We start from the raw sequence: 25,916 nt of genomic DNA on the forward strand, positions 1-25,916 counted from the left end.
ACAAGATAATAGTAAAATGAGTTATTGATTATATATTATAATAAATGTCAATTATATCAATTATTTGACAAATTAAATTAACCATGTGCAAGAACTCTTCCCATGAATATGGCTTAATCCCAATGCTTGTGGCTTTACTTTTCTCTTCATTTGTTAATGAAGTGAAACAAACTATCGCTGTTTATATTCATAACAAAAATCAGTTAAATTAATTGTCTTCTATTAAGTTGCAATTGCAACACATAAACATTGAAGTTTCAAACTAGCCATATTAATTTACCTTTCAATCTCGAAGCAGATTTACAATCAGGATTCAAAAGCTGAAAAATAATGTAAGGAATTATATGTTATGTAATTAGAATCTATATTTGCCTTTAAATATTTGGTATATGAATTTATTTGAAGATGAAGATGATTATTTCAAAGAAAGTGATTCTTACTTGCATAACTTTCTTATCTTGGACAAACACAAAATCTATTTCTGCATGACTTATGATAAAGTTTACAGCACCGGACCCTTGTTTAAATTGCATCAAATCAATCAATAAATATATGGGAAAAAAAATCATTTTGCTGATAAATAAGAAATAAAATAATGTAGTTTCTTGAACGAATATTACTACCTCTATCCTAATTATAACTTATAACTCTTCTTTACGAATAAGAAAAATGTTCTTAAATATAAGTTTGGCAAATTTATACATAAAATAATATTTTAGTAACATGTATACACAAAATATATTTAATGGGACATATTTTATAAAAAATAATAACATGAGTTTATAAAATCTATGGAGGTAACTAACTGGGCATGACCATCTGCATCTAGTACAAGGGCCCTGCCAATGAAACGACCCAAATTATTTTTTATAATATAATAAAGCTACTGTAAATTTTTTTGAAAATATTTTTTTTTATTCACTTTTAATTCCTATTTTAGTTTTATGTAAATTTTTTTAAGGGGCCAAAAATATCAACAACAAAAATTTGAATCTTAGAAGAGATAATAAATTTTATCATAATTTAACTCACACAAATGCGAAATATATCAATTTTAGTCTTTATAATTTTTATTAAAATTTGCAAATATATAAATAAAACAAAAAAAATTATAAGAACTAAAATCAAAATGAAACATGAAACATATTTTTAAAGACCAAAATCATATTTAAATCTTTTATTTTTTGTTTTATTTTTAGTTTTAAATAGTGATTTTATTTTTCTTTTCAATAGAAATGAATGAGAAACACAGGCATTTCATGTTAATTTTTTTAAGATCAGATAAGTACTCAAATAAATTTGTATAAATTCAGAAAAATGAGCATTGGCATAATAGTAAGAATATAAAAACGAAGAAAAAGGTATATCTAAAAAGTGACCTTAAATAGGATAACTTTTATGCATATCTCCTAATTGCAGAAAAAAGAAAAAAACAGAGAGAAAACAGGGAATAAACTAAATTTATAAAATATTTATTTACCAAGTGTATCATAGAGAGGCACACAAACCAAGCTGTGAGCACAACAAGCCTACATCAACATAAACAAGCTTATGAATTCTGATAGGATCATAGAAGTAACAATAGTGTGAAAACTTTATTATATAATAAATATTGAAACCTCCATTGCCACAATCCACTGTGGACAATTTGATCCATAAACTCCAATTCGTGAGCCCTGTAATTAAAATTACCACAATTGACATAAAGATTTAAGAACACTCGTTTTAAAGAATATATACTAATAGAAAAAAATGTCCTTTTGCATTGATAAGACTTACATGTTTGGCACCAGATGCACGTAGAGCAGAACCAATATGTAGCACTTCATCATAAATTTGCTTATATGTTTTCCACTTATATGGTCCTACCTAAAATAATAAATAAATAAACAAAAATCAATTTTCTTGTCTTAGTCTACATGATATAAAAAGGAATCTATTGTCATAAAAATGTATTTCCTTTAATAAAAAATAAAAAAAATACCTTTCCATCAACAAATTCACGCCATCCCAGCATAGGGTTTTGAGGATATTTTTTGACAGCCATGCTACAATCATCAAATAAAGTATCAAGTGTTTTTTATTTTATTTTAAAAGATGCTATAAATACCACTATAATTAACTGAAATAACTGTGAGAAGTCATATTCAAATTCAAAATATGATATTTAATATAATAATATCGACATTTATTAGTTGAACTAAAATTTAAAACAACTGTCAAGTCTTTTTAATCCTACTGTCTTATTATTATTAAAGTTTGTTTTTTGTTTTTTGTTTTCATTTGAAAAAACAATTCCGAAAGTTAATTAAAAACAATTATAAATTGCAATCTAAAGGCAATTATAGCTTCAATATAATTTATTTTAGAGATCTTTGCAATACCCTTACAATCACAATTACAACTATATGACTACCTTTCTCTCCATTTTATCACATTTTAAAACATTTAAATTACCATTCTTCATTGACCAATCACTAAACTTCTATTTTGTTAAGATTTGATATTTTATATATTCTAACTTTTTACCTAGACTAGATCAATATTTAGGTCTATGAAATTACAAGAGTCCAGCAATTTAATCCTTCAAATATATGAAATAGTAAATTAGTCATTTAAACTAAATAACATCCATCAATTTAATTTATTCGTTGAAATATTTTTTTAATAAACATCTAATGGAAGGCTCTTTAATTATTTCTTGATGCATCAAGATAAATATAACTTTTAAAACCGTGACGCTAAATTTAAAAATAAATATAAAAAAATTGAATAATTTTTTCAACTTAAAAAATTAAATTACTATTTCCCAAGTTTAAAAAGTTAAATTGATCGATACTATCAATTTTAAGGACTAAAAATAAGCACAATTAAGTTTTGTTTTTTTACATATGGTAACGTTGATTAGATTAGAATGTGTATGTTTTCGTTTTAATTTCAAATTAACTTTGCATGAATATTAATATACCTGAAAATATCCCAAGTGGAAGTTAAATGAGGATCCGATGGTGGAAATTCATGTTTGGATAGAAGGTTGCGATATACTGGTCCTACACATGGCTTACCATTTCTACCTTCTCTTCCTTCTTCTACCTTAGCAGCAAAACTCTTCATTCTTCTTTATTAATTACTACTAAAAATGTAGAATTAAACAGATTAATAAACATTCCAAAGTTGTTTAAAAACGATAAACTATTGTTAGTCCTTTATTTTTTTCAAAGTAAATTAAAGTGACAAAACTAAAGTAAGGTTTTACATAAGCATCCAAAGCAAATAATAATAATATATTTATTAAAAAATAATAGTACATTTTTATATGGAAAAGATATTGCTGAATGTGGAAACCGGGATCCAAGCACCCCTAGGAAAAAAATGGAGAATGTTAGGTGAAATAATACCCTTATGCAGGGGCTGATACACCTTATATAGGGTGTGCACATGTATATGTGTGTTTTACAAATTACACATATAATACTTCATCAACAAAATTTACACATATAATAATATTATGCTCTGTTTTTAAAAATCTGAAGAAAAAAAATATTAAACTGAATTTTGAAAGAATTTAATTGTTATGCACTGTGTTTTAGATATCGTTAGTACATCACAATTATTTATGAGAGTGACTTTAGAGATGATTTTGATAAAAGTCAAATATTTTTATTGATCTAATAATTGTAATTGTGATGAAAAAGTAAATATTAAATATTATATAAGTGAGATATTTTTATATATTTATTATTTTAAAATTTTTAGTGAAAATATGAAATATTTTTCACTTGTCTTACTCTTAGTCCAATATTGTAATGATTCCCATTAATCCAATAAACACACACACACACACAATATTTAAATGAGAAGACTTTTTTATAATAAGAAAATGATAGAAATAAATGTCAATTTATTTTATATTAAAAAAAATCATTTTTAAAATTTTAGTTATGTTTACTTCTTCCAAAAAGTATTTTGTTAAAAAATATTTTCTATGTTGAAAATGAAATTGTTATTTTAATTAGTTTTTGAAGAAAATCATTTAAGTGGTCATGTATGGGATGATTTAGTGTTTAGTGAATGTGTGTACATGCACATCTTTAAATTTTGAAATATATATATATATATATACTATATAACTAATAAGTCAGAGTTTTAGATCTATCATTGTGATAATGTAATTTTTAAATAACTTTATAACGGTCGTGATTGTACATATAATATATATTTACTCTTCTCACTCTTTTATAGTAAAAGATTTATTGTCTGTAAATATTATTTTGTTTGGGATTTAGATTCATTAGGGTTGAATCCCCTTCCTAAGTTTACATATAATTTTGATACTTTTTCGCCGTTGTTGTTCAAACTTTGTCTTTTCCAAAATGCATCTCCAAATTAAAACCAATCATCTCTCACAAATGCATTATATTTAACTGCAATGAATCTAAACCTTTTTGTTCCATAGATCAATAAATGATTTGATTATTTTTTTTTTTTTGGGTGAATTCAATACATGAAATGATGATAGCATTAAAAACACATTTTTCATATATACACACACATAAGGTAGTGTGAGGGGACATCGTTGAAAACATTAGTGACATCGGCTATTATGAATGAGTACAACCTCTTGCACAATTAATTTTTTTTATTATTAAATTCATTTACTGATAACATCTCCTTGTCTTAAGTTTCATACATTAAATAGATGAGCCAAAAATTAGTTTTGAAGATGAAATCAATGCATGCACAAATTAAATTAATGTTCTTTTAGTATACTCTTATTCATTTTCCACATACACTACACCCTATTTATTTAGTACAATTTTCTGATGTTAGGGTCATGTGATTTACTAATTTTAGTAACTTAATTTGTTTGAAAATTATTTTGTTAATAGAATACTTTCTAAGTCGAAAATGATATTGTTATTTTAATTAATTTTAAAAGAATTGGTCATGTATGAGTGGATCTAGTGTTTAGTGAGTGTGAATTTTCTATTATTTTTTCGGGTGAATTCAATACATTATACGATGATAACATTAAAAACATATTTTTCGTATACTTACACATAAGGGAGTACAACCTCTTGTACAATTAATTTCTTTTATTATATGTAATGATGCCGTCTCTATGTAATGTAATGAGTACAACCCTTTTAGTTTTGCAGATGAAATCAATGCATGAAGATGCCAAATTAATGTTCTCTTATTCATTTCACATAAACCTTGTTATTAAAATAGTAATTTTTGTAGTAAAGAAAAATAACAATTTTTCTTTGTCTTTGTCACAAAGGCATATGTCGACTCTATCTGAAAGAAGATTGATTGTTCAAAGATTAGAATCTATGTTAAGATTTTGTGAAATTATGTGTTAAACATAATTTGGTTTTTCGAGGTTTGGTTTTTCGTGGTTCCAACGAGACATTAGTAATGTTTTGGATTTATTAAGTGTTAGTTACATTTGGCCAATTGTTCAATAGCATATTTTATTATTACAAATGGCAATGTTGAATTTTATTATATATAACATACCAATGAGTTAATATTTTTCTTATTTTTGCAATTAAAACTGAAATAGTTAGAAAAACAAGTAAAGTATTTTTCAGAAATACTTGATTATACTACTAAACTTAGTCACCAAGAGCAAATGTATTTGATAATATGAAACTTTTGAAAAATAGTTACTTGTATTTTATAGTCTAAATTGCAAACCCATAGAAGCATAATCGCATGAGAAGTATGTACTTGTGTTGAAAGGATAGATGTGTGAATGAGTATAGAATGATTGTCTCAAAACTAAAATTGTGATCTAACATATATTTTGGAAAAAAGTTTACATATGAATATAATTTAAATGCATGTTTAAAAAAAATGAAAAAATAATAATAATTTTTAATTGTGACAAGTTTGTAAAAACCAAATTATATATAGTAATTATTATATTATTCTATATATGAATCATGACATGTTATTTGTGCATCTTTTAAGACGCCGGAAGACCACCTTACAAATTTTTTCTCTTCTTACCAATGAATGTTGTCGGACTCGTTCTTGCATTGGTTAATTGATGTCATTCACCATCTTCACAGAGAGGGAGGGACACATTGTTTAGACTCATATCAAGATAATCGAATCAAGTTGCAAGAGAATCAAATAAGTTGCTAACCACAAATTAAATTTGAAAATGTCTATCTTGTCCTGTGCTTAACCAACGTGTCTTCAACTAAGGGAATGAGGTGCCATCCTTGAAAACATTAGTGACATATGCTATAGGAAATGAGTATAACCTCTTGCACACTATATTTCTTTTATTACATTCATCCACCGATATCATCACATTGTCCTAAGTTTCGTACATTAAATAGATGATCCAAAAATTAGTTTCCCAAATGAAATCAATGCGTTCACAAACCAAATTAATGTTTTTTTTAGTACATTCCTATTCATTTCGCATAAAACTTCATTAAATAGTAATGTGACTATGGCCGACACTTGTCATCATGTGCAACCCTCACTATTAACACATGCCTCCAATTTGCACTTATATTTAGAATACCTAAATTATTACGTTACTTTCATAATTGTCGTAGACACTTCTATCTATTTTATTACGTTACTTATAATTTTGAATTTGGATGTTATAGTCATATGATATACTGATTTTAGTAACTCAATTTATTTGAAAATTATTCTGTTATAAGAATTTTTTCTAAATTAAAAATGAAATTCTTATTTTAATTAATTTTAAAAAAATTGATCATGCATGAATAGATCTAGTATTTAGCGAGTGTAAATTTTTTATTATCTTTTCAGGTGAATTCAATGCATAATATGATGAGAACATTAAAAACATATTTTTCATATATGTATACATAAGGGAGTACAACCTCTTCTACAATTAATTTTTTTTATTACATGTAATGATGTTGTCTCCATGGAATGAGTACAACCCCTTTAGTTTTGCAGATGAAATCAATGAATGCACAGACCAAATCAATGTTCTATGAGTATGTTACTTCATTCATTTCATACAAACATTGTTATTAAAATAGTAATTTTGTAGTTAAATAAAAAATAACTATTTTTTCTTTGTTTTTGCCACAAAGGCATATGTCGACACTTAAGAGTGATAACACAATTTGTACTCGCGGATATCCACCTGAATTCGTCTTGATTTGGACGGATAAAACTTGTTTTGATTGGATGCGGATGTAGGTTTTCTTCGAAATTAAAATTCGAGGACGGGGACGGATTTGGGGTGTTGATATCACCCCGCACTCGAACCCGCACCGTTAGTAATATTATTGTAATTTTTAAATATTATATGCATGTACATATTTATACTACATATTATTTTTAAATATTAAAAATAATAATATAATCTCTATAAAAAAATATTTATTTTATTTTATTATTGTCTAATAATAATTACTTTATTATATTAATTATAATAGATTTGATTTAAATTTATAATTATATATATATGAATATGTGTGGATGTGAGCAGAGAAACTCGTATCCCATTGCGGATGATGATGTGTGTCTAAATTTCACACTTGCTAAAAAACGGGAATGGTTTTTCCCCAGTTTGTCAAGTTCAGGGGTGGGGGAGGCAAGATTTAGCCCCGACTTGCCCCGTTGTCATGCCTATCGACACTCAACTTCTGTAACTATACCAGTATCATATCATTTATTTCCTTAATTTTTTTCAGTCTCCAATACACTTCCAAAGTTTGAAATTACATTCGTAATTTCACTTGACACTTCTCTCTATCTTCTCTAAACCTAATTTATCTCGTCTCCTCTGCACGTCCACCGTGACGGGCGATAATTTATCAGGTACCACCGATCAGGCTGTTTGAATTAGTTGTGCTTCGAATTCCAAAACCAATCACGACCAATACCACAAAGAAAATTAATTGTTTAACAAATGTTAGAATATTGAATCTTGATGGTAGAATTTAGCATGCACCACCAACCATCGACTCTATCTGAAAGAAGATTGATTGTTCAAAGGTTAGAATCTATGTTAGGGTTTTGTGAAAATACTTCACAATAGAAATGTGTTAAAAAGAATTATTTAAATAGTGAAATTATGAGCTAAACATAGTTTGATTTCACGTGGTTCTAACGAGACATTAGTAATGTTTTGGATATTTTAAGTATTAGTTGAATTTGACCAATTGTTCAATAGCATATTTCATTATTACAAATGATAATGTTTGTTGTAGATAACATACCAAATGAGTTAGTATTTGTCTTGCTTTTGCAATTAAAATTGAAATAGTTAGAAAAACAAGTAAAATATTTTTCAGTAATACTTGATTATACTAATAATCTTAATCACGAAGAACAAATGTATTTGATAATATGACACTCTTATGAGATAGTTACTTGTATTTTATAGTCTAAATTGCGACTTCATAGAAATATAATCGCATGAGAAGTATGTACCTGTGTTGAAAGGATAGTTGTGTGGATGAATATAAGTATGTACTAGTGTTGAAAGGATAGTTATGTGAATGAGTATATAATGATTGTCTCAAAACTAAAATTTTGATCTAATGTATATTTTGGAGAAACTTTTACATGTGAATATGATTTAAATGCATATCAACAAAAATAGAAAGAAAAAAATTAATTGTAACAAATTTGTGAAAACCAAATTATATATGTCTACTATTATAATATATAAGTCGAATGTGAGAGTTCAAAAAAATCTCTAACATATTTACTTATGTCTACTCAAATATCTTGCATGTTTTTTATCTTCTTACCAGTGAATGTTGTTGAAATCATTCTTGCATTGGTTAATTGATGCCATTCACCTTCTTTATGGAGAGGGAGGGTCACATTGTTTGGACTCATATCAAGATAATCAAATCAAGTTACAAGAATATCGAAAAAGTTGTAGACATTTTAGCTAACCACAAATTAGATTTGAAAATGCTTATTTTGTCTCGTGTTTAGCGATAGTGTCTTCAACTCGATAATGCCTATCATATATTTTTTTTAGATTTTTTTAATGATTTTAAATATAAATAAAAATTAACTAACTTTAATACACTTAATACATTACTCTTATATTAATTTAAATTTAATTTTTTTAATAATTCTTTTATTCTTATGGAATAAGTTCACGTGAAGAGTAATTTAAGTTAAAAATTTGATTTTTTTTCGTGACATGTAGCTTGATTTTTTAGTTAATAAAATAAAAAATTGACTCTGACTTAAGTTAAAAAAATCTGTCGGGACGATATGTTTTCACCTTAAATGAATTAAGTCATACTTTGTCATTTTTCAAACCAAAATCCTAAAATTGGACTCAATTGGGCTCCGTGGCCCATAATGTACACTCCAAAAAAAAAACGATACTTTGTAATTCGTACTGTTCATTACGCACCATAACTCCAGAAGTTCCACCAATGGCGACTCTAACTCCAATTTGTTCGATAACGAAATTGAATTTTATTGGCCAACAAAAACAACGCAATAATCTCAATTTCACAATTCAAAAGCAAAAGAGAATTCCAAACACAGTAATCCGTTTGGCCGCTTCCCCTAATCAGAACCAATCTTCTCCAGGATTATACTCCGCCAAGAAATTTGACCTAACCGCTTCTAACGTTGACCTCGTTCTCGAAGATGTTCGTCCTTACCTCATCTCTGACGGAGGAAACGTCGACGTTGTTTCCGTTGAAAACGGCGTCGTTTCACTTAAGTTACAAGGAGCTTGTGAAAGTTGTCCTAGCTCAACTACAACGATGAAAATGGGAATCGAACGCGTTCTTAAGGAAAAATTTGGTGATTCCATTAAGGATATTGTGCAAGTTTATGATGATGACCAATCAAGAGAAACAACTGTTGAGGTAAGTTTCTTCTTTAAAAAAAAAATGTTTTGGCCATAATAATTTGAGTGATTGGATATTGGTCAGTTTGTTTTTGCATTATAAAAAATTATTTTAGAATTAAATAATTTAGAGAATTTAATTTCGATATTATTTGTTACCGAATTTAAAAAAATGCACAAGTTATTTTGTGTTGGCGCATAGTAAAAATAAAATTTTATGAAAATAGATTATTATTTGAAATAATTTTTAGATTTTGATTATTTTCAAAAGTTGTAACCGAAATACTCTTTAAAGTAAGTTATTTATTTTAAAAATAGTTATTATTTTTGAAAATAAATTGTAAAAAATAGACTATGTAAGTAGGTGTCACTTGAATGTAATGGTATCAAATCTTGGATTTTTAAATGTGTCTTGTGTTAATTATGTTTGTCAGGTAAATAAAATAACATTATGGACGAAAAACACACCTTAGAATATATTCAATTATTATATGAATGACTATATTTGATACTGCCTCATACTTTTAGGGGTTAAAATGATTGCTTATTGAGAAATGAAATGATGAATGTTAGTTGATGTTGTTGTGGATTTTAGGCGGTGAATAATCATCTTGAGATATTGAGACCAGCTATTAAGAATTACGGAGGTAGCGTGCAAGTTTTATCTGTTGAAGCTGGTGATTGTGTCGTTGAGTATTTTGGACCGGAATCCATTGGATCAGGAGTCAAAGCCGCTATCAAGGAGAAGTTTCCAGATATTCTCAATGTTACCTTTTCCACCTAGGCTATGGTGATTCTTTCATTTTCATGACCATCTATGTAGTACCAACATTTCAAATTAATGACGTATGGCATCTCACACGTCTCGTGTCAGATAACCAGTTATATTCGATCATTTTATTTTCTGCAATTTGTTAGTGGTCAGTATTTGATAGTCTAAGGTTAGAACAAATTATTGTCCACTTTGCAATTTTATACTTTTGCTTTTCACATAGCATTGTCTTTGTAAATGAATTGAAATGTGATCAGTACTTCCTTCTGAACATAGTTGGATATGTATGTAAGCCTCACATACCATCGTTTGATAATCTGAAACATGTATCGTGTATAAGCAGTTACATTTCAGTTACCATTGTCTTCATGATGTTTTGTTTTATATTGTTATCATAAGAGATTAGATAATAAAAATAAAAAAAAAATAAAAAAACGTTCTCAGATTTTCTTTATTACAGAAGCCATAACAAAAATAAGCAGAAAAATAACTCACTCATGTTGGATGCAGGATTACTTGTTTTCAAGGTAAAGAATTTAACGTTCTTTATATGATACAGTTTTAACTTCAACCTTCACAACACAATAAGCAACACACATTTCTGTTCAAAATCTTGAGTAAATTTCATCATGACCCAATATGTGAGCTTTTCACACCATACTTATTAAGAAGGGAACTTTAAATTCGAGGACAGGGTCTCCTAAGAAAATAGATAGAGAAGAGGAGACACTAAATTCTCATTGATATGCATGCAGTCTCCATGCAAGTTATATGCAGCTAGCCTTGTTACAAAATATGCTAAATAACAGTGCAATATAATTCATAACAACTTTTTAACAAACTAGCTAAGTCATACTCCTAGAATCTGTGAATCCAAGGTATTTGTTGCTGACATAGTAATCAAATAATCTCTTTGGCTGAGTGGTGTTCCTTTTGGGTGTCTTACTCTCCTGGATCAAAGACAATAACTCTTGGGGCTATTGGGCCAGTTAAGGTCTCTCCAATGGCTGACTCATAAAAAGACCATTCATTAAACATGGAGAAACAAATGTTGTCACCGGTATTTAGTGATACTTGCAAAAGTTTATTTTTTAAAACATAGGTCAAACCATGTTTATTTAAAAAAAGAATCTAAATAACCAGTAACTCAAAAAGAACTCAATAAAAGTTTAATAAGTTGCGAATACTGATTGATTAACTTCACTTGGAAACAAAGCAAGAGTGAGAGTAAGAAGTTATAGCTTAAAACAAATAAAGTAGACACAATGTCTAAAACTCAAACTACACATGTAAATATAAGAAAGGAAAAAGTTACCCTTTTATCATATCTCTGATAGCTTTGTCAGTTATTGCATATACGCAAGGTTTCTGATTGCTTTACACTTGTAGGTTTTAATATAATCATTATTGTTTCGGTACACCAAAAAGTCTCACGTTATTTGAAAGTCGAGGCTAAGGTTAGTTTATAAACATTACACTCCGCAACTCATTGGGGCGTCGTTTACAAATGACAACCGTGATGACTTATATTTATACGAGACCCAAAGCAGACATTTCAAAAATGTAGTTTTGCAGACTTGAGGTCGGAACAATTACCATACAGAGAAATTTCCTTAAAGGGATTAGCAGCACCCAAAATAAACCTTTTGTCTGAATTCCACACAATTTTTATCATTTGCCTGAACTTACGGGGTGAGATCATAATATCACTCAAGCCAACTAATTGCCTTCTGCTTTTTAATCCCTCTCTCCTTCATTTTCTCCCTCAGTTCATTCACACTGCTCCATATTCCTTTCTCACCTTGGATCTTTGAAAGCATTGAGTAAGAAACAGGATGATTGCTCTCAAGTCTGCGAATCCTCTCGGCAGCATACTCTCCAAGTTCCAAATTTGAATGCAGGCCACAAGCTGCAAGTAATGCACCCCACAAAACCACATCAGGCTCAAATGGCATACTCTTGATTAGTTTTTCTGCTTCATTAAATCTCCCTGCTCTTCCATATAGGTCCACCATGCAAGTATAATGCTCCATCTCTGCTGGCTTTCCATACTCGGTCAGCATAGCTGCGAAATGCTTTTCGCCCTCTTCAACAAGACCAGCATGGACACATGCTGACAACACATTCACAAATGTAACTTCATCAGGTGTAACGCCAACATTTTTCATCCTATCAAACTCCTCCAGTGCTCGTGCAGCTAGCCCATGACTTGCGTAACCTCCAATTATCGCATTCCAAGATACCAAATTCTTATCCATAATCGACTCGAAAACACAAAAAGCCGCATCCATATCTCCACATTTTGCATACATATCAACAAGTGAGGTCAACCAGATAACATCATTTGGTATGCCGGACTTGACAATACACAGATGAACCTGTAACCCCATCAGAAGTGAGGAACAACCTGCACATGCATCCAATACACTTGAAAATGTGAAATGATTGGGACGAGTTCCACTCTCAAACATAAGAAGAAAAAGCTTCAATGCAGCCATAAATCTCTTGTTTTGCACATACCCACTAATCATTACCGTCCAAGAAACCACATTTCTCTCGCTCATTTTGTCAAAAACAGACCGCGCTTTATTAACTCGATTGTTCTTGACATAACCATTCACTAAAGTAGTCCATGAAATTACGTTTCTTTGAGGCATTAGATCAAATGCTGTTTGAGCATCAACCATCATTCCCAATTCCATATAACCAGAAACCAAAGCATTCCAAGAGGTAACATCTTTCATCGATATATCATCAAATGCTCGACTTAAAGCTTCTTCTTCCCTTAAAGCCGCATAAGCTCGAATCAAAGAAGACCCAACAAAAACATTCAAGTTGAGTCCCAAATGAGAAGCCATAGCATGAACTTGATACACCAAAACTTCCAACTCAGTACAAATAACTGCTCTAAGCAATTTGGAGATTGTATAGTCATTGGGCACTACACCAGCTCTTCCCATTTGCAAGAAACATTGGTAAAGTCCCTCTGTGTTTCTGGTTTTCATAAAACCAGAGAGCATGATGTTCCATGAAACAGCGTCTTTAAGGGGCATTTTATCGAACAGTTGATGAGCAAGTCCAATTTGATGGTGTTGAACATAGGCCGTCATAATCATATTCCAGGAAACAATGTTGCAGGATAAAGGGTTTTCATCCAACAGTTTGTGAGCATATTTTACGTTGTTGTTGTGTATGTGAGTATTAATCATGTAGTTCAATTGTGGTGTTGTAATAGTACACATATTGCGGGAACATGGTTTTTGCAACCACAATCTCTTCACGGCATGCATCCTAAGAATAAATATTGGAAAAACACGTACAATGAATAAGTCATAAAAAGATAAGGCGTGACAATGTAAATAGAACTTCAAGGGTTCCTTGTGTGTTGTAAATAGAACTTCAAGGGTTCCTTGTGTGTTGTAAAATTCAGACCGGACCGGTCTAATTGAACTCAAACCTTCAATCCTATCAAGAAGTATATTTTAACCGAATTAAATTGGTTGACTCGGTGGCCCGATCCGCAGATAATAAAATAAGGAAAAACTAATACCAGAAACTCTATTCATCATATTTACAAAATATATATATATATATATAGTCAATTGATTAGTAAGTCAATATTTTTATTTATTTTAAATTAAATCTATATATGAAAAAAATGGTTATTTAGTTTTTAGTTCACTTTAAAGAAAATTTTACTATTTCCTTTTAATTATTTGATCGAAGTTCTATTTATGATCGGTGCATATGAAGAAAAAAAATTATATTAAGAAGAATTAATTAAATATTTGTTAATAAAAATATATTTTAAAAATAATTAAAACAATTAACAATTGTTCATTTTAAGTTTTTAACCGTCATAACAAAACAAAAAAATCATTAAACACAAAATATGGATGAGAAATATTCATCACTCTGTATGAGGATTATATATTTTATTGTAGGACTACAACCACAAGAATTGCAACAGATTATAAATATGTTTATAAAAACAGCACTAATCAATTGTTGTCGACGTTGTACTGCGATCAAGACGTCGGGGTACTATGCCATACATGAGAGTTGATAGACTTTTTTAGCTCTCTAGCCCTTGTCTTGTTCCATCAAAAAGTTTCACTTTAATCGAAAATAAATTTTTCAGTACACAAATATATTTGTAAAATTTTAAATTAATATCAAAAAATTAAAAAAAAAAATTCTAATAGTGTATTAAAAAACTTTTTTTAAATTTTCTAAAATTTAAATTGAATTATTGAAATAAATTTTTATTATTATTACTAAAAAATGAATAATTTGTATAAAATAGAGGTAGGAGTATAAGTGTAGCTTACAGAGTAAAAGTACAAGTGTGGAGATATACAGTAAAGCTTTCCTCGTAAAATTATCCTCACTGTGAGAAGGAAATAAATATGTTAGTCGATTGCTTAATCCTTGCCACTTTCGTTTGATCTGAAGTGAATAACATACAAGTTTTGATTAAAAATTAGCTATAAATTATATTGAAAAGCTTATAAAAAGATAGCCAAATTAGTCTTTTAAATTATAAACGTCAATTAAATTAATTTTTGAATTTTATAATTTAATAAATATATTTTTAAAATTATAAAATGATAATTAAAATAATTTATATTTAAATTTTTATTCTTATAGATTATATAACATGTTTATTGAATATTTAACCCCTTCAAATCGATCTTAATCAATGTCATTATAATGTGGACTAATTTTTCGATAAAATTTAAATCTTTTATAGACTAATTTATCTATACACAATTACAATTACTCACAAATTTGTCACTAAGATAACAATTTTATTGACAAATTTATTCTCAAAAAAATAATATCTAACAACAAAAGTTTACACAAACTATTTTGGTTGATATTTTACAATTTTAAATATGTATTTATTAATTTACAAAATTCAAAGAGGGACTAAATTAATTGACACGTACAATTTAAAGAACCAATTTGCATATTCACTCAAAAATAAACTAAAAACACATGATTTATCATAAATTATTTTATTTTTTATATTTTCAAAAGACTGTTTATCCACTTTACTTTTTCCCTTAAGACTGCATTTTTTCCATCAATTACAAATTTCTACATCACAGCATAAGCTTTCAGGGATATTGGAATTTCCAATTCCATTGTTAATTACACGCAATATCCTGTCCTGTTTAACCCGTTCGCAAAAGATAACAAGTTGATATCATTTGCAATTTGTGCAAAAGTAAAAGCTTTCGCTAAGAAAGAAATCATGAAATGCACTTTTATACTGATGATATAACAAATGTTTTTTCTAATACAAACTTTGCATATAAATATCCATAAGATTGATATTAATAAAACCATAAAACGAATAATACAAATTGATACACCTTTCCACATTGCACCTGACAGAAAACATGGAAAAAACTTCATTTAGTAACTCAGTAAATACATGCACTGACAAGCTTAAAATTGAAGAAGCAAGTCCTATAAGGTTGTTGAAGCACCAAGGGTATTATATTACATAAGCATACACAAATGATAGAGAAAATTACATTATAGAGAAATATGATGCTTAACAAGTCCTGCTAGTGTCTTCTGAGCCAAAATTTAAACCCTTACCAGAGAAATTAAAGATCTGAGGCCTTTTGTTTTCTAGGTCTTTTATGAGCCGAGGTAGGTGGACCTCCATGTGCCTGTACAAATAAAATTACGAGACCGATCTATATTATACATTCATATTATTAAAAAAAATGTAAAAGTAAAACTAATCAATCAATGGGAGAGTAAATAGACAATACTGTGGTGTACCTTGCGTTTTTGGTCCTTTTTGCCAACCCTTTCGCTTGAAACTACAGTTTTATGGATATCTTTAATAGTAAATAAATGAAAATCTCCTTAGTTTATAGAAAATTAGATAGCAGGTGCAAAAAAAAAATCAATATTTATTACCTCCGAAATTCATGGAGTCGGGAATAAATGTACGATCCTGATCCGCACCACGAAGCAACTGTGTCAGTAGTTTCCACATCACAAGGCTAAAACAATAGAGGGGAAAATACCAAAAAGAAAATAAGAAAAAAAGTTCTGACCTTAGGTGTGCCTGGTGTTTCACCATAGGACCCATCACGGAAAGATGAACCTTCAGCCTCTTTATATTGCACCTGAAACATATATCATAACAAGTAGTTAAATCAGAAATTTGGACGGGGAAACAAGCCAGTGTAGACGTTGCTAATTCGATAAACAATCAAAAATTTGGCAGGCGTATTACAACCCTATGAAAATTCTAAGTGAAATCATCAACATCTGCTTATAATATGAGTTAATAAATACATTCAGCAAATATGTTTCTCTCAAATTTCTTAAACCAATATACCTGTTTCTGCAGATTCAGCCAGGTTAGTATTTCTCTTCTTAGTTCAAGATGCTCTGCACATACAGCTTTTGTTGGAACCCTTGGTTTCAAATTGACCTGGAATCACAAAATCAAATTAAAAGGAAATGCATCATGAATTCAAATATATGCTCAAACAATTCTATCTATCTAAAAGGAAATGCATCACAAACATTTCAGCTTGGATTTGACATACATCTACTTTTCTATATACCTATATATATATTCCCTCCATCCCTTAATATAAGACTCTCTTACCAAATACACGGGTATTAAGAAAGACGATTAAATTAAAAGAAAATGCATCATGAATTCAAATATATGCTCAAACAATTCTATCTATCTAAAAGGAAATGCATCACAAACATTTCAGCTTGGATTTGACATACATCTGCTTTTCTATATACCTATATATATATTCCCTCCATTCCTTAATATAAGACTCTCTTACCAAATACACGGGTATTAAGAAAGACGATTAATTTAGTTAATAGCAATGAATTTGTCGGCAATGAATAAGAGAGAAAGAAATATGTAAACTGCATTGAAAATTAAAGTAGTCTACAAACCCCAAGATCTTGCAATGTTTGCTCAACCCGTTTGATAGTCCGAAGTCCAGCAGATGAGTTTGAAGCTTGCACCATTTGATCAAGTGCATATGTCCTTAAATATACACGAAGCTGAAATATTTCTCATTATCAGATAATGCTATGAAGTATGAGAATTTAATAAATAGTGCAAATTGATTTTCATTATAAAAATGTTATTTGAAACTATGGGTTAGAGACTAGCTATGGAAATGCAATATTAGATAAAATGATTGAGAATGATTTATAATTTGACACGAGTTGCAATACAACATTATGGTATTGTTTGATTAATATAGGCAACCTCATATAGTGTGAAAAGGCTTTTGTTTTCATAGAATCCTTGTTAACCTTCCCTTGGGACAGAGGCAGGGACTGGGGTTTCAGAGGTGTAGAGAACAAAATTGTACATGGAGAAAAGGTGAAGGATACATAACTTACCATGCGAAGAGAAGCTAGAGTAGAAGCATTATCTGTCGCAGAAGGCACAACCATTGATGGAGGTTGCACATTCGATGGAGATATAGTTTCACCAGGGACAGCTCTCTCGGTAACTTCTGCATCAGCATTTGAAGCAACAACCAATTGAGGCTGTTCAGTAACCTGAAAAATCAAAATCCGAGGCACAAATGTGCATGTATAGGTCATGTGAATATATTTTATACATTCCATGAATTTTGTTGCCCCAAATTGGTAATTATAAATAGGGAACGAGTGATTAATGAACACTACTTCAACATACATTTTACTGTCAGGAAAAATTAGTAGTTATTACGTTAAGAGTATACAGCTCTAACTTTAGTAATTTACCTCCCATCAGTCCCATGGAAAAGAAGTACATGCCATACCAGGAAAAATCCCCGATAATAAAAGTGATGGGTAGGAATTTATAACCAAGATTAATCAATAAATTAGAATTTCCAAAATATGGTCTTCAAAAAATTACCTTAGAAGCCATCCGTAACTCAGCTATTCTTTTAGCTTCAACAAGAACCTGCACAAAAAAAATATAAGCAGCCGTACTTACATTTACTATGAAGGTATACTGATGGCAGAAACGTATAAACTATTATTTTTCTTTGAAGGACAAAACCTCTTCATCTTTTCGCTCTTGTTGTCTTGTTTGGGAGAGCACCATAGACAGTGCCCGTTTTCGCTCCATTTCTTGTGAAACATTATATGGTTCCTACAATGAAAAGGAAGAACGAGTTACTATGATATGACCACATGGCAATGACTTAAGGCAGGTGTGCAAGTCTGTTTGTACAACAAATAGTATACTCAAAGAGACAAAAGAAAGTAACTATTTCAAAGCATCATATATTAATATAAAACTTCACATCACCTTAATGAGAGGATGTGTTGCAACATCCCCGGAAGATGCAGCCCTAGCAATTAATATAGCCTGCGACACTACATGACAGGGACATATGATAAAAAATTAAGCTCAACATATCACATTTTTGCTTATGCAATCTCCATATCATAATTATTAATTGCATAGTACAACATATAATAATTATTCAACAAAGACATACCACTATAATATCGATCCTTCAACTCCTCTACAGTCCGAGAAGATGGAAATCTATCAGCTATTACAACAAAACGGAGATCAAATCTACCACACAAGTCGAATAGTTCATTTGTCTCCTCCTTCGTCCACATCTATGAGATAAAGCATAATCAAGTTGAGTCATGAATTGGATACTTAGTAAAGAGATGAATGTAAAAACACTGATAGAATGTCAATTTTTTTCGACTTTCAATTCTGAAAAGCACACAGAACTTCACAATTGTGGTTAAAAGTGGGCAATTTTATACGATAAAAAGTGAAGTAGGATGTAGTGTACAAAAGAGGCGGTTGCAAAGACTCTCACCAAAACCAAACTAGAGTTGTGATTGATATGATTCTGCTAGGTTTCTAGAATCCTATAGATTTCATCCACACAAAATTGTATTATTAATCCCACATTCACTAAACTCTACTTTTAAATGAAATATGTGTTAAATTATTGACTGCAGAAAAACACTCCAAGGATTATAACAGCATAGGTTGTTCTTATTAGCCAACACAGGAATAACCCAATATCCATATCTTCTGCAGAAAAAGGAGGCTTCCAGTAGTATTATTTATAAGCCTCAAGACAAGTAATCACCAATGAACAAATCAACAAGAGTTTTAAACACACACACAAATTCAATGTTCAATTGCAATAGAAGCTAATAATGGGCCCACAATCACAGCTCGATACATTAGATAGAATAAATTTCAGTTTGGATAGCATAAATTTTGCAACATTGTAGTTTAAGCAAACTCGTCTATCAACCTCCACAAAAATGTACAATTAGACATGATTACCCACAGGATCTGTCAAATGCTTTTCGTACTCCTCGTCTGTGTATTTGATAATGTCAACAGACTGCACCACAGCAAATAGAAGATTTTGAATAAAGCCAAATTCAAAAATAAAACCAAAAAGGTAAGCAATGCAGAGGAAGCACAAAAACAGATAGAAAAGGAATTTAACTAGCTACCTTGTTATACTTGGCAAAAGAATAGTCCCCAGTAGGTGGAACACCATTGACTACTCGAACCTGAAAGAAAAAAGACACAAAATAACTTGCAAGCTCATAAATTATATATATATGATGATTTAATGGATGTTGTGACTGACCCAATGGTAAAGATGAAGATCATCTTTACGAGCAGAATTGGTGAAAGGAAGCCATTGCCAAGTGATCTGAAGAACATAAGAAGTTCAATAACCAAAGTAATTGAGTATAGTACTGGCAAAATCAAGACTTTGTTTGGATAAACAACTTAATTAAACACTTATAACATAAATGGTTATTATATAAGTACTTATGTATAAGTTATTTCTATAACAAAAGATAATAAAAGTAAAATTATTTTCATATAAACTATAAATTATTTTCATAAGCTAACATAGAGATCTTATGAAAATAAGTTGAATCCAAATTACAGACATGTCATAAGTTGTTTCTATAAACTCTCATAAACATTCTCACACGTCTTATACCAATAGACAAGTTCAAATAAACCACTCAAAAGATGCCCTAAATAAATAAAAGAAAAAAAAAACAAATAAATAAAATGCTTATCCTAGTAATAAGATGTTTCCATAAGCTCTCTCTCATTCAGTCTCGGTGTTTATGTCTACATAAGCTCAAATAAGTCCGCCCAAACATACCCTAGATATAAATAAAAGAAAAACATAATAATAAAATAAACCTTTTCGTGAGGAGGATGCTTTTTTTTCAGTTGAGAAGCATCAATAGAAGGCATAAGAGGTGGCATTCTACCCGTAAGCGCATAAACCTACAAATACAATTGAATTGAATTTCAATTAAAACCAGTAAGTAACAGAAAATCAAAAACTATTGAATTATATGATAAAATGTAATGAGATATGTACCTCGCGTGAAATGCCATCTGGTTTTCTCTGAGACTCTTTGGGAGGTCGAGGCTTTTTATCAGCAGAAGATGGGAATGAGTTTTTGGGCAATCCAAGTATATCCTTCGCATCCATTTAGGGTTTCAGAATCATAAACTTCATTACTTATACTTACTGGTAGAACAAACCTTGCATTCGAATCAATTCAATTGAATTGGGGAAAATTAAATGAATGAAACCCCTTCTTCACTTTTCCCTCTCACTTTCTCAACTGTTACACTCACAATCCCCGGTGCTACGACGTTGTACAACCTGCTTTTCTTAATTTCGGTACAACATTAATTCGATATAATAATCACTTTTGTATTAAAAAAAAAAGTCATAATAACTAAATTATGAAATTAAATTTCTATTTTGTTTTTAGAAAAATGTGTGGTTTTTCTTTACCTTCATGGGTTGTGTTATTTCAAGTATATTTTTTCCCAATAAATACGTGCAACGGTGGAGCTTGTCAATGTTACCGGCTATAGCAGGTTATTACGGTAATTTTTGTTTTCTGTATAATTAAAAGTTTGGGTCTTTGACATTGTAACTTTTTTTTTTTTCGTTCTCTTTACTATCTTTTCTTTTTTTAACACAACTATGACAACTAACTTCTCTTTTGTTTTTGTACTATTTCAGAAAAGATATTTTATTAAAAATTATTTACTATTAATTAAAAATTACAATTAAAAAATACATTGAGGTAGGTTATTTATTTTAAAATAAATTATTTTTATAAATAGAACAATTATTTTGAGACGGATAAAGAATTTTATTTTATTGAAATTTGTAACTAAAACATAATCAAATACATAAAAGCAAGGTTTATACATTATTGCCCTTATTAAAACATGAGCTACAGTATCTGTTTAACATTTAATGGAACTAAATGAGCAAGTTTGTCTAACATGGAAAGATCTCCTTACAAGCAACGATGATATAATCGAATTCATGAGCATCGCTTCCTTCTCCATTAACACTACAATAACATCAACAACCTTGGCATCACCCTCTTTAGCCTCAAATTACAATTCAAACCAACCAAAGTTTCCCTCTAGATAAAAGTCATTTTCGTCCCTAACACACAAGTCATATAGCTACAAATGTTGGTTTACTCAAAGAATGTTCCATATATAATACATTTAAGAGGCTTGGAGGCTTCTTAGACCATTTGTCTTACACCACAAGAATTAGAGAACTAGAATTATACGATTAGTAAAAACAAAAAGTGTTGAACATAACAGAAAAAAAAAATACTAATAATATATTGAAATTCACATAAGTCTTATTAAATTAATAAATCTCATTTAAATTTATTGAAATTCATGTAAATTTTAATCAATAAAAAATAATATATTAAATAGTGTGTTGGTAAAGATTTAATTTTACTACACAAATGAGCTACACTCATTTGTAACTTCCTAATAACACTTTTTCAAATCATTCGTCCGAAGTTTATGAAATATATACTAAAATATAGTTTAACGTGAACAATTTTAAAATGTCAACAGTAAATTTACTTCAAGTGTATATCGCACTGTTTCAATGAAAATATATGTTTAGGGAATTATGGTACACTTTTTATAAATAAAAAAATTATAAAAGAAAAAAAAAAAGTAGATCGTGAGTTTGTAATTTGTGATATATCTTTTCAAAAAAATTGTGTGCAATAAATTTATAGTTATGAAAATATGGGATCAAATATTTACTCAATTATATTTGTTCTCAAATATGGGTCGAATCTCCTTTATATCGTCATGTCGGAAAATGTTTGTTCTTAAACATTGATTATTTGTAAGAATAATGTATATTCGTTTTTATATGTTTGCCCATTCACCCTTTTAGGACCATCTTAAACATTTATGATGTCATAGTCTAATTTTTAAAATTAAGTTCATAAATCATAATAAAAATAAGGGTAGTTTTAATAATTAAAAAAATGATAAAAGTAAATTTTAGTCTTTATAAAAAATTATCAAATTTTTATTCCTCATAAAAATTTATTTACTTTTGACCTCTATTTTAAAAAATATATGAAACTGCATTTGAGGTATAAATATAGAAAAGGAAATCCTATTTCACGTTATTTTAACGGTGAGAAAATAAAAAATCTTAAAAAATAAATAAATAAAAACTTCCACTCACCACTATTTACTACACACAAATATCACCTTTAGAAAAGAAAAAAGAAACTAGATCTCACCATATAAAAACTTCTCTCTCTTCTCATCCTCTACCTCAAAAATAAAATATTTTTTTATATTATCTCTCTCTTTTAAATACATGAAAAGAGTGACTTTTGTTGTAATATTTCACCCTATAAAACTTCTCTCTCCTTATTTATGTATTCCAAACAAAAACCAAAAAATTATCTTAAGTCTCACCAATTTCCCATTACATGGAATAGTGATTACTTGTATAATTATTTTTCGAAAATTAATGTTCATTTCCTAATAACAGACATGGGTAGCTTTAATTCTCATATAAAAATCCCAATCCCATGAATACGTTTACATATAGACATTTTACATATTTAAACATTGTGCAACTAATTCAAAAGACATTGCTTTACTAAGCAAAAATCCAACCTACTAAATTGACCGTGGATTAATTCTATAAATATAGAAAACAACCCACAATTTAACAAGAAATAGACAACAGACCCTTTACGGTTAACACCATACAATTGAATATTTCATCCGCTACAACATTTTCCCTTGATACATATAGTGCAAAAACAATAACAAAAAACAAAAGTAAAAATGTACCAAAAATTAAAGACAATAAAAATACAATATTATATATATACATGAAAATACAAACCAGATCCCATACACATATAAACAGAACCAAAGGTCAAAATTCCAAAACTTGAAAAATAAAATAAAATAGAACACACAAAAGCAGATGAGCTATATACTATCTGACTACTACTATTGGCACCGACCCCTTGTCTTAAAAAATAAAATCCTTCCTTCTTTTAACCGCAAAGTCTTGCACCTACTCACTCATCCTCTTTTTTTATTTTATTTTCATATCCATTCCTTACTTTATTTTATTGCTCCCATTCCACGAATGTTACACACCAAAAAAACAGCTCAGTCTAAGCTGCTGAAGGGGCAGTGACGTATTGAACATGACCAACCTCCGACAACGCATGTACGAATGGCTCATTTTCAACATCATTCCTTTGTGTTTCACTACTTCCATTCAAGCTCTTGCTATAGTCAAGTGAAGAGTCATTGTAAACATCCCACCATTTCTGCACCAACATTTTTATGTCCTCCCTCTGCATATTCTCTTCCTTCCCTGTATATCTCCAAGGCTTTGATCCCTTAACCAAAAACAATAAATAAATAAAAAATCAATTCATGTCCTATAATTAATTCACAATCAATAAATAAATTATTAATTAGCAAAATAATTCATAATTTATATTGTGTCAAAATATTTAAAAAAAATGATTTTAATTATAATTAAAGTTATTGTCACACGTCACACATGACAATTAATATATTGTAATTTGTAAAAAATTTGGGAAAATTTTAAAATATACATACCGCTGCACAATAGTGAACAACCTTGACTTTCCGAAGCTCAACATTTTGAGGGTGACGCCACAACATAGCAAGAACTAGGTTATAATCCAAAGGAATTGGTTTATAAATATCCTTGAAATACATGTTCAAGAAATCTTGTTCTGCAAATGGAGTAGGAGGAGTGACTTGAAGTGTGTTCAAAAGATCATGGTAAGTTTCAATGCTTGGTTCAAACACAAACATGCCAGCATTGAAGTAAAGTGAAGGAGGTTGACCCATTTCCTTTGGCCATTGTACCTTATTTGGACACTGTTGACAGTAACCAATTTTGTATTGTGGCGTGTGACTCCATGTTTTCTCGCAGAAACAATCCATCACACCGTATAAGTAACCATCTTGTAGATCAAAGAGATGATCTATGTTTTCATAAACTTGAATGTCTCCGTCCAAGTATATCATCTTGCTGTATTCCACAAACTGCAACATAATTCCAATTTAAGATAAATCACTTTCTTCTATTCGCAAAAGTAACTTTCATTTTTAAACATTAAGACAATATACGGGATTGCATATGCAGCCTCAAAACTGAATGCGTTCTTGAATGTGCACATTATTCTTAATAAAATAATTTTGTTGATAGTTTAATAATTTTTCAATCTCAAATTAATAGCTAGGATCATTTTAAATTGATTTTATTATTGTGTAATGAGTAATGAATACTTTCTTTCGATTATGGTACCATGTCACAGTTCTTCACCATCTAACTTATATTTACTGAGTTAAATTAATTAAAATTTGTTTCTGTCTAGTAAGTGACACGTCATATGCATGGATCCACGTGTAAGAAACAAACCGACTCAGAAATTCCACATGTAAACATAGAGATAGTAATAAAATTGATGACGTGTAGAAAGTATAATAGTGTTTAGTGTACCTCCCATATACGGAGTTTGGAATAATTGATGACGTAATAAGCCATAGCAAACTGGGTTTGATTTTCGGGTGGGTAAACGGGTTCAATCTCACGGACAATACATCCCTGAGACTCCAACATCTCACGGTGTTCCTCCGGTACATCTGGAAGCACGGCTACCACCAGCGGATACGCCGTTTTCACCTTCCGTAAACCTTTGGCAAGACCAATTACGCCTTTCACGTAATCACCGTTACCGGCAAGAAATGTTACGAATGCACGTTTTGGTATAGTCGCGGGCTTCGTGAACCCGGTAACTGATTTTGCTGCGGTTGGAACAAGTTCTGGAGCCATATCGTTGCAAAAAAAAGAGTTTGAAGTGTTTTTGTGAGTGAATGAAATTTGAGAGAGATGT

At 29.7% G+C, this 25,916-nt stretch overlaps 5 protein-coding genes across 10 annotated transcripts in view; 1 reads left to right on the plus strand and 4 right to left on the minus strand.

Annotated features, from left to right (window-relative positions):
• Positions 1–3,389, minus strand: part of LOC101505979 (long chain acyl-CoA synthetase 1) — a 10,498-nt gene extending 7,109 nt beyond the window's left edge. For 2 of the 3 annotated variants that reach the window (XM_027332511.2, XM_004494384.4), the window contains exons 1-9: positions 3,309–3,383; positions 2,969–3,133; positions 1,985–2,048; positions 1,780–1,869; positions 1,620–1,676; positions 1,481–1,529; positions 441–517; positions 281–320; positions 83–177 (exon numbers count right to left, since the gene is read on the minus strand). In XM_027332511.2, the coding sequence (XP_027188312.1) occupies positions 83–177; positions 281–320; positions 441–517; positions 1,481–1,529; positions 1,620–1,676; positions 1,780–1,869; positions 1,985–2,048; positions 2,969–3,114 (618 nt within the window). In that variant the 5' untranslated portion in view covers positions 3,115–3,133; positions 3,309–3,383. Of the gene's footprint in view, positions 1–82; positions 178–280; positions 321–440; positions 518–1,480; positions 1,530–1,619; positions 1,677–1,779; positions 1,870–1,984; positions 2,049–2,968; positions 3,134–3,308 lie in introns of all 3 variants that reach the window. The other variant, XM_073366003.1, reaches the window with a different exon arrangement.
• A 5,944-nt stretch (positions 3,390–9,333) lies between these two features.
• LOC101506287 (nifU-like protein 1, chloroplastic) lies at positions 9,334–10,970 on the plus strand. The gene is made up of 2 exons (XM_004494385.4): positions 9,334–9,860; positions 10,437–10,970. Exons 1-2 carry the CDS (start codon positions 9,417–9,419, stop codon positions 10,623–10,625), a joined length of 633 nt encoding a protein of 210 aa, XP_004494442.1. The 5' UTR covers positions 9,334–9,416; the 3' UTR covers positions 10,626–10,970.
• A 1,287-nt stretch (positions 10,971–12,257) lies between these two features.
• Positions 12,258–14,129, minus strand: LOC101506608 (pentatricopeptide repeat-containing protein At2g21090-like). Its single transcript, XM_027332807.2, has one exon. It carries the CDS (start codon positions 13,901–13,903, stop codon positions 12,320–12,322), a length of 1,584 nt encoding a protein of 527 aa, XP_027188608.1. The 5' UTR covers positions 13,904–14,129; the 3' UTR covers positions 12,258–12,319.
• A 1,731-nt stretch (positions 14,130–15,860) lies between these two features.
• LOC101506942 (SWR1-complex protein 4) lies at positions 15,861–21,347 on the minus strand. Of its 4 annotated transcripts, none has more exons than XM_004494390.4 (17): positions 21,029–21,347; positions 20,845–20,931; positions 20,267–20,332; positions 20,127–20,186; positions 19,955–20,011; positions 19,127–19,256; positions 18,934–19,001; positions 18,682–18,774; positions 18,535–18,582; positions 18,030–18,191; positions 17,571–17,681; positions 16,984–17,079; positions 16,697–16,768; positions 16,557–16,593; positions 16,416–16,456; positions 16,227–16,300; positions 15,861–16,009 (listed from the first exon to the last, which is right to left on the minus strand). In XM_004494390.4, exons 1-16 carry the CDS (start codon positions 21,140–21,142, stop codon positions 16,235–16,237), a joined length of 1,308 nt encoding a protein of 435 aa, XP_004494447.1. In that variant the 5' UTR covers positions 21,143–21,347; the 3' UTR covers positions 15,861–16,009; positions 16,227–16,234. The 4 variants fall into 4 exon arrangements, with proteins under 4 accessions (XP_004494447.1, XP_004494446.1, XP_004494445.1 ...); XM_004494389.4 differs by having other exon boundaries at positions 16,416–16,474; XM_004494388.4 differs by having other exon boundaries at positions 16,557–16,614.
• Positions 21,348–23,823: 2,476 nt separating this feature from the next.
• The window catches only part of CAGOLS1 (galactinol synthase), a 2,353-nt gene continuing 260 nt past the window's right edge, over positions 23,824–25,916 (minus strand). Inside the window, exons 2-4 of the mRNA XM_073365663.1 lie at positions 25,523–25,916; positions 24,610–25,065; positions 23,824–24,383 (exon numbers count right to left, since the gene is read on the minus strand). Of these exons, the coding sequence (XP_073221764.1) occupies positions 24,153–24,383; positions 24,610–25,065; positions 25,523–25,855 (1,020 nt within the window). The 5' untranslated portion in view covers positions 25,856–25,916 and the 3' untranslated portion in view covers positions 23,824–24,152. The remainder of the gene's footprint in view (positions 24,384–24,609; positions 25,066–25,522) is intronic.

Source organism: Cicer arietinum, chromosome 3, assembly GCF_000331145.2.
Source record: "Cicer arietinum cultivar CDC Frontier isolate Library 1 chromosome 3, Cicar.CDCFrontier_v2.0, whole genome shotgun sequence".
NCBI lineage: Eukaryota > Viridiplantae > Streptophyta > Magnoliopsida > Fabales > Fabaceae > Cicer > Cicer arietinum.

Coding starts and splice junctions, on each gene's coding strand:
- LOC101506942 (XM_004494387.4), bottom strand. CDS start 21,142: ATGGATGCGAAGGATATACTTGGATTGCCCAAAAACTCATTCCCATCT. Junction 20,932..21,028: donor CAGATGGCATTTCACGCGAG/GTACATATCTCA, acceptor TTGTATTTGTAG/GTTTATGCGCTTACGGGTAG. Junction 20,333..20,844: donor AGCATCCTCCTCACGAAAAG/GTTTATTTTATT, acceptor TATGTTCTTCAG/ATCACTTGGCAATGGCTTCC.
- LOC101506287 (XM_004494385.4), top strand. CDS start 9,417: ATGGCGACTCTAACTCCAATTTGTTCGATAACGAAATTGAATTTTATT. Junction 9,861..10,436: donor CAAGAGAAACAACTGTTGAG/GTAAGTTTCTTC, acceptor TGTGGATTTTAG/GCGGTGAATAATCATCTTGA.
- LOC101506608 (XM_027332807.2), bottom strand. CDS start 13,903: ATGCATGCCGTGAAGAGATTGTGGTTGCAAAAACCATGTTCCCGCAAT.